This window comes from Mobula hypostoma, chromosome 21, assembly GCF_963921235.1.
Source record: "Mobula hypostoma chromosome 21, sMobHyp1.1, whole genome shotgun sequence".
In the NCBI taxonomy this organism is placed as follows: Eukaryota; Metazoa; Chordata; class Chondrichthyes; order Myliobatiformes; family Myliobatidae; genus Mobula; species Mobula hypostoma.
This window is the reverse complement of record NC_086117.1, coordinates 23,147,519-23,160,026: the sequence shown is the minus strand read 5'-3', so window position 1 is coordinate 23,160,026 and position 12,508 is coordinate 23,147,519. Positions and strand designations below refer to the sequence as shown.

The window sequence follows — 12,508 nt, the reverse complement described above, 5'->3', positions numbered from 1 at the left end:
ATATTATATTATCATGTTTATTCTATTACAGCTTTAAGCAAGTCTACAGAGAGTTTGGTCTCATCACGTAGGACATCAATAGAGTAGCTCCTTAGCAGCCAGCCAGCTAGTTTAAATAATGTTAGCTATGCTAATGAACGAATGACACCTGTTAAACTCACCTCAACATGTCTTTTACATTTTAACCCACCATGGGCAATAGAAAAGTCACCATTGCAAACAGTGCAGTGAGCAACACCGTCAATATTTTTGAGGTCGCCTGTAAAGCCCGCCCACAGAGAAAACTGATAGGTCTACTTAGCACGAAGAAAGACCAATCAGGATGCTCGCTCTCGCTCTCGGTCTCCCTCTCAAAAAAATCGATTTGCGGGATATTGTATATAATTTCCGGGCATCAGGGAGCCACTAGCAATATGCGGGAGACTCCCGGAACTTGCGGGAGACTCCCGGAACTTCCGGGAGAGGTGAGATGTCTGACATCACTGCAGTGGGCCTACCACGAATAATGATGAATCGCAGTTGTGGAAGTTACAGGAAGGCAAGGTTAGCCTGGGGCGGTTGTAGCCAAGCGAGACTTTTGAAATGGCCACTGGAGAGACCTCTACTGTGGCAGTGTGTACTCAAGCCAAACGAGTGAGGCCTCTGCAGTGAAGCTTTTCCAGAAAGGTCTTCTTAAAACACAGCTTCCCTTTACACTACAGGGGGTGATGGGGACATACAAGACAACAGAAGGATGTGAAACATACCCAACAACTAAGGCTCTATTATCTTTACTAGCTTCAGAATATCATCAGCTGTTTGCTTGACGTTTTGATTGACTTTTAAAGCCTTTATTGTGAATGGCGATTGATCATACAAGTAATTTATAAGGCATATGCAATTTATAATAATCAATATCTGTACAAATTCTGTATATAAATTACAGTTTTCTGTTCAGAATTCAGAACAGAGTGGGTGACAGGGGCCATGCTGTTCTCCTTGTGCACAAGTAAAATAAAAGGAATGCTTGAGTCGTAAGGGTCTGTGTGTACTGGGTACAGTGATTTTAGTTATTTTGTTTTAGTTTCAGCGATGACAGTTACTTCAACATGGTACAAGAAGGCGGTAGAGAGTTTAGTGGCATGGTGCCTTGATAACAACCTTCCTCTCAATGTCAAAAAACAAAAGAGCAGCTCACTGACTTCAGGAAAGGGGTGGTGCACATGCTTTTGTTTACATCATTGGCACTGAGGTATACATCATCGGCACTGAGGTATACATCATCAGCACTGAGGTTTACATCATCAGCACTGAGGTTTACATCATCAGCACTGAGGTATACATCATCAGTACTGAGGTTTATATCATCAGCACTGAGGTTTACATCATCAGCACTGAGGTATACATCATCAGTACTGAGGTTTACATCATCAGCACTGAGGTTTACATCATCAGCACTGAGGTATATATCATCAGCACTGAGGTTTACGTCATCAGCACTGAGGTTTACGTCATCAGCACTGAGGGATTACATCATCAGTACTGAGGTTTACATCATCGGTACTGTACCTCTGCCATCGATTTCTGAATGGACATTGAACCCATAAACACCACCTCACTCTAGATTTATTTCTATTTTTGCACTACTTATGTTTTTTTCATTATTATTAAGTATTGCTTTGTACTGATGCCCCAAAGCCATATTAAACCTGATTCTGATTCTGATACGGTTGAAAGCTTCAAGCTCCTAGGAGCGAACATCACCAGTAGCATGTCTTGGATCAGCGATGTTAATGCCAAGGCCAAAAATGTTTCACCAGCACCCCTACTTCTTCAAGAGGCTAAAGAAATTTGGCACGTCCTGTTTGACCCTGTCAGATTTTTACCCAGGCACCATAGCATGCATTCTATCTAGATACGTCATGGCTCAGTATGGAAACTGCTCTGCATGAAACTGCAGAAAACTCTGGTCACAGCTCAGCACCATAACAGAAACCAGCTTCCCCTCCATGGAACTTGTCCACATTTTTCATTGCCTTGCTAAAGTAGCCAAAGTAATCAAAGATGTCATCCACCCCAGCCATTCGCTCTTCTCTTCTCCCCTCCCCCATTGGGCAGAAGATACAAAAGACTCAAAGAAAGGCATTCTATTATTGTATTCCCTTGTACTACCTCAATGCACTGTTGTAATGAAATGATCTGTATAAATGCAAAACAAACATTTTCACTGTATCACGGTACATGTCACAATGATAAAGCAGCTTACCAGTTTAAAATACTAATTCAGTGGACTTCAAGGTTATTAAATAATCATTTTCATATATTATATTTTTATAAATCGGGCTTTCAATTTCCTCCAGTACTGTCTATGTGGAGTTTGCATGTTTTCCTGTGAGCATGTAGGTTTCCTCTGGGTGTTCTGGCTGCCTTCCAAATTCCAAAGATGTGCTGGTTTGTAGGTTAATTGGTTACTGTAAAATGTCATTAATATATTGGTGAGAGATAGAATGGTCCTCATGACCTTGAAGAGCTGAAGGATTTGTTCTAGTGCAGTATGACTCCATGACTAAAGTACAAAGACCATTTCCTCGTGGCCCCAGTGTATAATAAACTGTAGGTAACACATAAAAAAGTGGAGCAACACACACAAAATGCTGAAGGAACTCAGTGGGCCTGGCAGCATCTATGGAAAAGGGTAAACAGTTGACGTTTCGGGCCGAGACCCTTCATTGGGTTTCTGACATAAAAAGCGGAATTCATTTAAATTCTTGCAATTTATGGCAATCAAATTCGAATCTCTGCCTGCACCAATACTGCACTGTTCACAATAGAGCTTTTCAGAAACATAGTTCCACTGGCACTGAATCAAACTTCCAGCTTCTCCTTCCACAGGCAACTGAACATTTACATACATGAAGTTCAAATAAAAATAAACAAAATATTTCCCTTAAAAAAAGATCAAAAGGAATTGCAAAGCACTGGAGAGTTGGAAAGCTTAAGAGCTTCTATAAAGTATAATTCAATGAACTACCATATACTGCAAACGAAGGCTTGTTTCATCTCACTCAGCTAAGTCTTCAGTGCACGAACACTTCCAGATGAGTGCAATTGCAGATGGACTGGTCAACGCATACAAACTCACATGTTAGTTGCTTGACCAGAATAGCTCATCTAATTACTTATTTAATCGAGTATATGATTGGAAATCCAGAGCCTCGGGCAATTGTCATTGAGCTGACCGACAGGGACAGACCGCTTAATGTAATCGAACTGTATAAGCTGAATTGATTTGAGGAGCAGTTGCAGACTATGGAACCGAACATGCTCTATATGCAATTTGATGATTAGCTGATTCTGTTCTTGCTGCCAAAGTTTTACTCTACAAAGCTTTCATTCCAGCGCAATTAAAAACTAAAGATTTACCTTTTCACCTTTGGGACCTGGTGGTCCTTTTGGGCCAGGCGGTCCTCTATGCCCCTGTATAAGACAAAAAAATAAATAGTAAATATTCTGCAACCAAATTACAATATGCTAAAGCAACTGTATTATCTACTGGGTCAATATTTTACTATTAAAAACATTATAACATTCATATTACTAGCATAGAAAATGGGACTAGAGACTCTTTCATAGCTTGACCTGTTTTATACCAATCTGCGATATGATAACTGTTAAGTGATGTCTTTATTGTAAATGAGTCAGATATCACCGTGAGTCAATATATCATGATTTCATCAATAGCATATTATGTACAGTCATTTGCTTTAACACACATCTTGAACAGTCATATGCAATAAAGATAAATGTAAGTTTTGGATGTAAAACAGGCCACTGACCGAATCCTTATCCAAGTCTGGTAGGAGGCTGTAGTTGTGTGGGGATGAAGAGAATAATATTTCTCACTATTTGTAAGAACAAAAATTTAATTTGAATCAACCGAGGAATATTGAAAATGTAGCAAAATGGACAAATGAACTGATTTCCTACATTCTGGCATCAGAACTAAATGTCAGAGCTATCTGCTTATTTCAACGGAAACTGTCCATAAAACTCGGGATCTCTAGCTGAGGATTTTCCCTTTCTATAAGTTAAAAGTAATGTTACTCTCATTTTCATTTTAAAATCTTTTTTATTAATTATTATTAAAGACCAACAAAAAATACATTAAGGTAATCAAGCCAACATGTCAATATGTACAATGAAGAATTAAATTACCAAATAACTGATTAACAAAGCTAAACAACATATCATTAATAATAAGAAAAAATAAAGTGTTAAGAATTTTTTTTGAAAGAAGGGAAAAAAACCCTACTAACTAAAACAAAAAGACCCCGACTAACTCAACTTCCCCCCCCCTCCAAAAAAAACCATTGGGAACACAACCCCGGAGCTATACTCCATACAAGCTTCCATAAAAGAAAAACATCAATCCGCCAACTCAAATCCATTTAAACAAAAATCAGAAGGAAACCATCTTAATTAACTCAAATCAGATGATAATAGCCGGCAAATGAACCCTACCTTTTCTCAAAATCAACCTGAGGATCAAAAGTTTGACTTCTGATTTTCTCCAAACTAAGACACAGCATCACCTGAGAGAACCATTGTATCAAAGTGGGAGCAGAGGCATCTTTCCATTTCAATAAAATAGCCCTTCTGGCCAATAAGGTAACCAGTAATGTTACTCTCACATCAGTCTCTGAGATGTAACCTTGTCATCAAGTCAGCCAAGAAGTCAAAGCACTGAAGAATTCTTACAGATAGAATTCTTATTTCAAAGTTCAAGGTTTGTATACATTATTCGTCTCCTTACGGACAGCCACAAAACAAAGAAACCTCAACAGAACCCATTAAAAAAGACTTTCAAACACCCAATGAACAGAGAGAAGGAGATTGAAACAAATCGTGCAAACAACAAAAGTAAGCGAACAGCTTCAGAGCTGAAGTTTTACGAAAGACATAAAACCAGGCATCACTGTGGCTAGAGCAGGCCACAGCCCCAGTTCATCGCAAAGCCGAGTAAACGTTGCGAGATCACAGATGCGAAGCCAGGCATCACTGTGGCTGGAGCAGGAAACAGTCTGACATCAGGTCCTTCCTCGCTCCTGGACCCCACTGCCACGATTCAGCCAGTACCCGACCTTTCCAGTTAGGCCTGGTGCTTAAATCAATCAGATATTGGAACTTCCCTCGCTCTCGGGGAACACCACGACTCTCTGCTTCGGCCCTGTCTCTGCCTTCCGTCACCTCGACTGTGCCTCGCTTACGCCTCTGCCTCCGCTCACCTCCCCATTGTGAGCATTGATCGTTATTAATAAAGTGTCATTAATAAGGTGTTTAATGGTTTTCTTTGCTTTGCTTTTTTTATCGCCAATAAGTAGTCACTGGGCATCTTAAACTGAAATTTCATGGAGGACTTCTGAAGACATTCGAAAACGGAGGATCTGTCCTGAGCCCAACATCATGATGAAAGCTCTCTAATGGCTGTACTGCATTAGGAGTTTGAAGGGAGTTAGTGTGTCACCAAATACTCCAGCAAATTTCTACATGGAGGGCATTCTGCCTGGTAGCATCAGCACCTGGTATGGAGGTGCCAATGTACAGAATGGCAAGTGGTTTCAGTGGTCTGTAGAGACAGCCACAGCCATCCAGACAGAAGCCTCACCACCACTGAGGACATCTTGCAAAGACGGTTCCTCAAGAAGGCAGCATCCATCTTGAAGGATCCTCACCACCCGGGACATGGCCTCCTCTCATTACTGTCACGTATGTGCAGAGGCAGAGTAACAACGGAGTATTGGGATTAAAGATGTTAGCCACGCTGAGCAACTGACAGAGCGTGAGCGACAAACTAAGCTTGCTGACACGAAAACATGCACCCGGCTCATTTAGAATTATAGTCAGTTTATAATTATAGAGTTAAGATTTTAGCGAGTTGAGATTGTGTTTTGAGTGAATGAAAATAGGAGTATTTTGAAACCTTGCCTCATTGCCTTAGTTGTCAAGAAGGAAGTTGCTAAACTTGTTTCTGTACTTGCCTCACATTTACTGTTTTTTTATCCTCCTGTTTCACAAGGGATGAGACTACGGGAAGAGGGTGGTTAATGACCAAGGCTGACGCAACTGAATGGGTTTGATGAAAGTTATACCAAAAAAAAATTGGATGTGAAAACACTTTTGCACTGTACCTGAAGGGAATTCAAGGAATTTGTGTGAAAGGTTAACAATTTTAAGATGTCGAATCAAAAAGCTAAATATTAGAAGGCTCTTTCAGATCACTCTTTGCAGGATTTGAAATAAACCAGAGGACCATGAACATATTTCACAGTGTTTGCATTCTTGGCTAAGTTACATTCTTAGTCTTTTTCCCACCTACGTCGGGTATCATTTTGCTTTCCTCTTCACATGTGTAAGATATTATCTTACACCATTTTTTGTGTGGAACCATGTGACACAGTTAGAAGGTTTAAGTAGGTAAAGTGTCATTGTTGGAATATTTTGCTGTGGTGGGATTTGAATTGAAATATGCAATCCTGTATCAAAAGAGATTGACTGTTAACTGTCACTGATATTGCCAGACCTGCTTTCTCTTTCCAGTCAAAAAGACTCCAGATGCTGGAAATCTGAGATAAAATCAGGTCGGGCAATTTCTGTGGAGAGAGAGAGAGAGAGAGAGAGAGAAAGAGTTAATGTTTCAGAAGTGGGAAACAGAGAAATAACTTGGTTTTTAGTTGTACAGAAATGATGGGGGAGGAATGGATAGAACAAATGAATATCCCGGGATGGTAAAGTCGGGCTTGCCATCTGGAAGAGTTGTTGAGTTCATCTGGTGAATGGGTTAATGGGGCCTATTACAGAGGGAGAAGATGAAAAAGAACTCTTAAGTTAGTTAGAAAGTGAGAATACAAACAACTCAGTGCAACAGTTACAAAATCCCCCTCACATCCCTCTCTCCCTCCCCTCCTCCATCTCACCCTCTCCCTCCCTCTCCTCTGTCTCACCCTCTCCCTCCCCTCTCTCTCCTGTCCATCCCTCCCTCTCTCCACGTCTCACTCTCTTTCCTCCCCCTCTCTCCCCCCTCACTCTCTTCCTCTCCTTTCCCCTCCCTCTCTCCCTCTCCCGTCTCACTCTCTTCCTCCCCCTCTCTTTCACTGTCCATCCCTCCCCCTCTCTCTCCCCCTCTCTTTCCCTCACTGTCTGCCCTTGTCTCCCTCCCTCTCTCACTCTTTCTCCCTCTCTGAACTCATCAGTCAGATGCCCTCTAGAAGTGACCCACAAGTCAAACCTGCACTCGTCCAATCAGAAATTTCCCCTTTCGCCTATCCATCCTGTCACAAATGCCCTACAAGTTAAAACTCATTCTCTCTTTTCCATTTCTGGCAAAGAGTTTCCGGCACGGTCTACTTTCTTTACAGTGCGGTCACCTGGTGTGCTGAGAATTCAAGCAGTTTCTGTGGTTTTTTTATTCAAACATTTGTTGTTCATGTATTTCCAGTATTTGTAAAATTTTGTATTCTGACCGTAACTAATTTAATGCTTAACCTAGAAATTCCTAAAAACCTAACATGTCTTCGTGTGTTTGGTTGCCAGTAAATCTATTCCTCCTGGGTAGTGGCTGCTATTTCAATCAGGTGATATAATTCCTTAGACATAACTGGCTTATACATATCTTCCAGTATAAACATAATATATTATTAATACAATTGCAGATGGAAAGGAACATGTCTTCAAGTACAAAGGTTATGTCTGCAATTTCAATAATATTCTTTGGCAATGTTTATCCAGCCCATATGTGAAGATGCAGATTCATGATGGGATCCTGTCTCTGGCCCGTTCAGAAACCCACTTGCAAGCGTCACATTAGAACATAGAATACTTTGGAATAATTGCCCAAGATGGCGCTGGCAACATATGGCGACACTTTACGGACAGCTAACAAAACTACTAGCTACTCTATTAAATATATTTTTCTCTAGCCTGCCATCACAACAATTCATAGCCTGTAACTTCCCTTTGGGACTGTACTTTTGAACTGTATCAACGATCTGGCATTTCTGTGGTATCCTGAAGGATTTGGTGAACTGGACTCTTGGGAATGCAGGAACGGCCACAGCCATTGCTGGAGCAGACTTCAGCCGGATTGAAATTTCAGGCTGGATTAAAGCAGCAGGGCCTAGGCCCAAGAGTGAGAACGAACTGGGGTTTAGCTGATTTAAACACTGAGCTAGACTAAAAAGATTAATGCTCCGAGGCCAAAGGCGGAGAATGAACTGGTGTTTAGCTGACTATTCTGTGTCAGCCAGGATCCCCCACCTGGGCCCATCCCTGTCTGCCCGGGTTTGACCCATCTCCCACTCTTCTGACTGCTGCCATCGGTTTGGTGGTGCAGGAGTCTTGGTCCCATGCAGTCAGGTTCAGGAGTTGTTGCCCTGCAGCTCTTGGGCTCCTGGACTGGTCACTCAGCCCTCAGCATTGAACTGACTCTGCAGCTGTGGCCTGCAGTCCTCTGGCTCCTGGGCTGGTCACTCTCGCTCCTCAGCGCTGAACTGACTCCGTGGCTGTGGCCTACAGTCCTCTGGCTCCTGGACTGGCCACTCTCGCCCCTCAGCGCTGAACTGACTGTGCAGCTGTGGCCTACAGTCCTCTGGCTCCTGGACTGGCCACTCTCGCCCCTCAGCGCTGAGTTGACTCCGTGGCTGTGGCCTACAGTCTTCTGGCTCCTGGACTGGTCACTCTCGCCCCTCAGCGCTGAACTGACTGTGCAGCTGTGGCCTACAGTCCTCTGGCTCCTGGACTGGCCACTCTCACCCCTCAGTGCTGAACTGACTCCGTGGCTGTGGCCTGCAGTCCTCTGGCTCCTGGACTGGTCACTCTCGCCCCTCAGCGCTGAACTGACTATGCAGCTGTGGCCTACAGTCCTCTGGCTCCTGGACTGGTCACTCTCACCCCTCAGTGCTGAACTGACTGTGCAGCTGTGGATTCACATTCAGGGACTGGTGGCTCATGTTCTGTGTGTTATTTGTTTCATTTTTAATTCTTTATACGATTTATTCTCTTCTCGCATATTGCATGTCTAACAGTTTTGTTGTGTGTGGTTTTTCATAGATTCTATCGTGTTTCTTTGTTTTGTGGCTGCCTGCAAGAAGATGAATCTCAAGGTTGTACGGACTATAAATACTTTGGTAATAAATGTACTTTGAACTTTTGAGACCGGGATCATTATAATTTTAAAGCAAGGGTAATTAAAGCAATGTAATTTGTCAGCTACTTTGTATTTAAATCTTCTGCATTACAGAAAATGTAGTAGAGTGTCTAGTACTATTTAGCATTCATTTCGAGAGGACTAGAATACATAAGCAAGATGTAATGTTGAAAATGTATAAAGCACTTGTGAAGCCTCACGGGGTATTGTGAGCTTAGAAAGGATGTGCTGAAACTGGAGAGGGGTCAATGGAGGTTCACAAAATGCTTTCCGGATTGAATGGCTCGTCATATGAAGAGTGTCTGATGACTCTGGGCCTGTATTCACTAGAATTTAGAAGAATGAGGGGTGATCTCATTGAAACCTATCGAATAATGAAAGGTCTTCACAGAGTGCATGTTTCCTATGGTGGGGGAATCTTAGACCAGAGGACACAGCCTCAGAATAGAGAGGCATCCATTTAGAACGGAGATGAGGAGGAATTTCTTTAGCTGAAAGTGCTGAATCTGTGGAATTCTTCACCATAGGCAGCTGTGGAGGCCAAGTCTTTATGTATATTTAAGGCAGAGCTTGACAGATTCTTGATTGGTCAGGGCATGAAAGGAGACGGGGAGAAGGCAGGAGATTGGTGCTGAGAGGAAAATTGGATCAGCCGTGATGAAATGGTGGAGCAGACTTGATGGGCCAAATGGCCTAATTCTGAGGATGAGATTCTGCTCCTGGTCACAGTAGTAGGGTGATTATTGCCAAAAAACAAAGTAATTATCAATGCTGGAAAATGAAAATAAAGGTACAAAACATTGTGAGCCTCAGCAGGTCAGCCTAAAAATTGGATGTAATTCCTTTTCAATGCCATAAACAGTTACTGTTTATAAAAATCAAGAAAAAACATCAAAAATTACATTTTAATGGTGTTATTTCAGAATTGTGGGCTAGAATGTGACCTTGCGGGGCTATAAATACAATGCTGGACTATTAAACTGCAACGCTACAAAACACTGGTTAGACGGCACTTGGAGTTCTGGTTTCCCATACTACAGAAAGGATGCGACTATGCTGCAAAGAGTGCCCAGGCATTTCATCAGGACGTTGCCTGGGCTGGAGAATTTTAGTTATGGGAGAGAATGGATAGGTGGGACTTGTTTTACCTGGATCCAAGGAAGTTGATAGAAATATATAAGATTATGAGAGGCATAGATAGGGTAGATAGTCAAAATCATTTAGCATTATCAAAAATTAGGGGGCATAGTTTTAAAGCGAGAGGTAGGAGTTTTAAAGGGGATCTGAGGGGTAGGTTCTGTCTTTTTTACAGAGGCAGTGGTTGAGATTTGCAACATACTGCCAGAGAAGATGGTGAAATCAAATATAATTACTATGTTTAAGACACTTTTAGGCTAGTACTTCACTGGGAAGGCACTGAAGGATATGGTCCTAATGAGGGCAGCTGGGATTGGTGTATATCAACAAAATGGTCAGCATGTTTCTCCTTGGAGTGACGAGGATGAGAGGTGACCTGATAGAGGTGTATAAGATGATGAGAGGCATTGATCATGTGGATAGTCAGAGGCTTTCTCCCAGGGCTGAAATGGCTAGCATGAGAGGGTACAGTTTTAAGGTGCATGGAAGTAGGTACAGAGGAGATGTCAGGGGTAAGTTTTTTACGCAGAGAGTGGTGAGAGCATGGAATGGGCTTCCGGCAACGGTGGTGGAGACAGATAGGATGGGGTTTTTTTAAGAGGTTCCTGGATAGATACATGGAGCTTAGAAAAATAGAGGGCTATGGGTAACCCTAGGTAATTTCTAAAGTAAGTACATGTTTGGCACAACATTGTGGGCCGAAGGTTTTCTATGTTTTTATCTATGTTTCTATGTTACGTTTTGTAACTCTGAAACATAAAACTAATTGAAAGGAAAACAAGGGAGCCATGAGATAACGTGTTCTGCCCTGCCGAATGGTCTCGGCTCGAAACACCGACTGTTTACTTTTTTTCCATAGATACCACCTGGCCTGCTGAGTTCCCCTGGCATTTTGTGTGTGTTGCTTGGATTTCCAGCATCTGCAGACTTTCTCTTGTTTGTGAGGGATAAAGTGTGTCATGTTTCGTTTTTACTTCAATGAGGCATGTACGTATACAATGACATGGCGGTGTAATGACGTATGCCATTCACATACTTTTACATATAATTCACAATGAATTACTTAAACAAAGAATGCTTAATCAATCAATATTACAATATTACTCGAATATTACTGAAATATTAAATACAAAACACTCCTACCTACTTAACTATAAACTCCAAATTAATATAGAATGTTTCACAAATTACGTACATACACACACACACGCACACACACACACAATATATACACACACACACAATAAACTATATAATAGAACTACCATATGGACATCCACAATATAGTAAATTTTAATTTGTCCCCATTCAGGCCTAAAGATTTAATTGTTGTGGAGGATTTCTTACTCTTGTGGGATAAAGTCTTTCCTGACAAGGTTGGGGAGGTCACTCTGCTTGGCAGGAGAGACTTGTGTCTGTGAAACAATCTCAGGCTCTGGTGTCTCCTCCGTGGTAGTTGTAGGAGTTGACTCTGGAACTGCAGGAAGTGGTTCTGACAGGAAGTGGTCCAGTTGACGCTGGACACGTTTCTTCTGGATGTGTTGGCATCCTGACCAGTGCATGGCGAGGCTTACTGGATGATGTGGATGCTCATGGCTGAGTATGGTGTCTGACGTCACCATTTCCTTTACCTTTTGGAAAGCCACCTCACATTGCTTTGTCCATTGTCATTTCCTACCGATCTGTAGTGATGAATTGGTAGGAACCTGTTACAGTAATTGACAAATCTTAGAACAGACCACAATTGTAACACGTCCTTTGTGGAGTCCGCCACTGCATGAATTTTCTCAGCACACTTGTGTAATCCTTATGCATCAATGGTGTGACCATAGTAAGTGCTGCTAGAATTAGAGAATTCACACTTGTTGCATCTTGCACCGAGCCCATAATCTTCTAGTCTTTTTAACACACTGTTTCAAGATTTTGGGGGTTTTTTGTTATTCATAGTGATGTCATCCGGTAACAATGAGTGCCTGGACAGCCTTGTAGCACCTCGTCCAGGTGCAGATGCTACTCCAAAAATAAGCCAATTATAGCAATAAAGCCCTTTGTGAATGTTTATGGTGAGAAACACTTCGGACACTTCTTTCACCTCCACCTGTAGGTAGGTCTCAACTAAGTCCACTTTGCTGAAGTGTTTTCCTCCAGAAAAGCTTGCAAAGATATCCGCTATCCTGGCAGAGGGTATTG

General features: G+C 42.0%; 1 protein-coding gene across 2 annotated transcripts in view; it reads right to left on the bottom strand.

The window, feature by feature from the left end:
- The window catches only part of col27a1b (collagen, type XXVII, alpha 1b), a 483,649-nt gene that overhangs the window by 72,633 nt on the left and 398,508 nt on the right, over nucleotides 1-12,508 (bottom strand). For both annotated transcript variants that reach the window (XR_010021219.1, XM_063073617.1), the window contains exon 41: nucleotides 3,403-3,456. Coding sequence is in view for 1 of the 2 variants with exons in the window: in XM_063073617.1 (XP_062929687.1) it covers nucleotides 3,403-3,456 (54 nt within the window). In the remaining variant the exon portion in view is untranslated. The remainder of the gene's footprint in view (nucleotides 1-3,402; nucleotides 3,457-12,508) is intronic.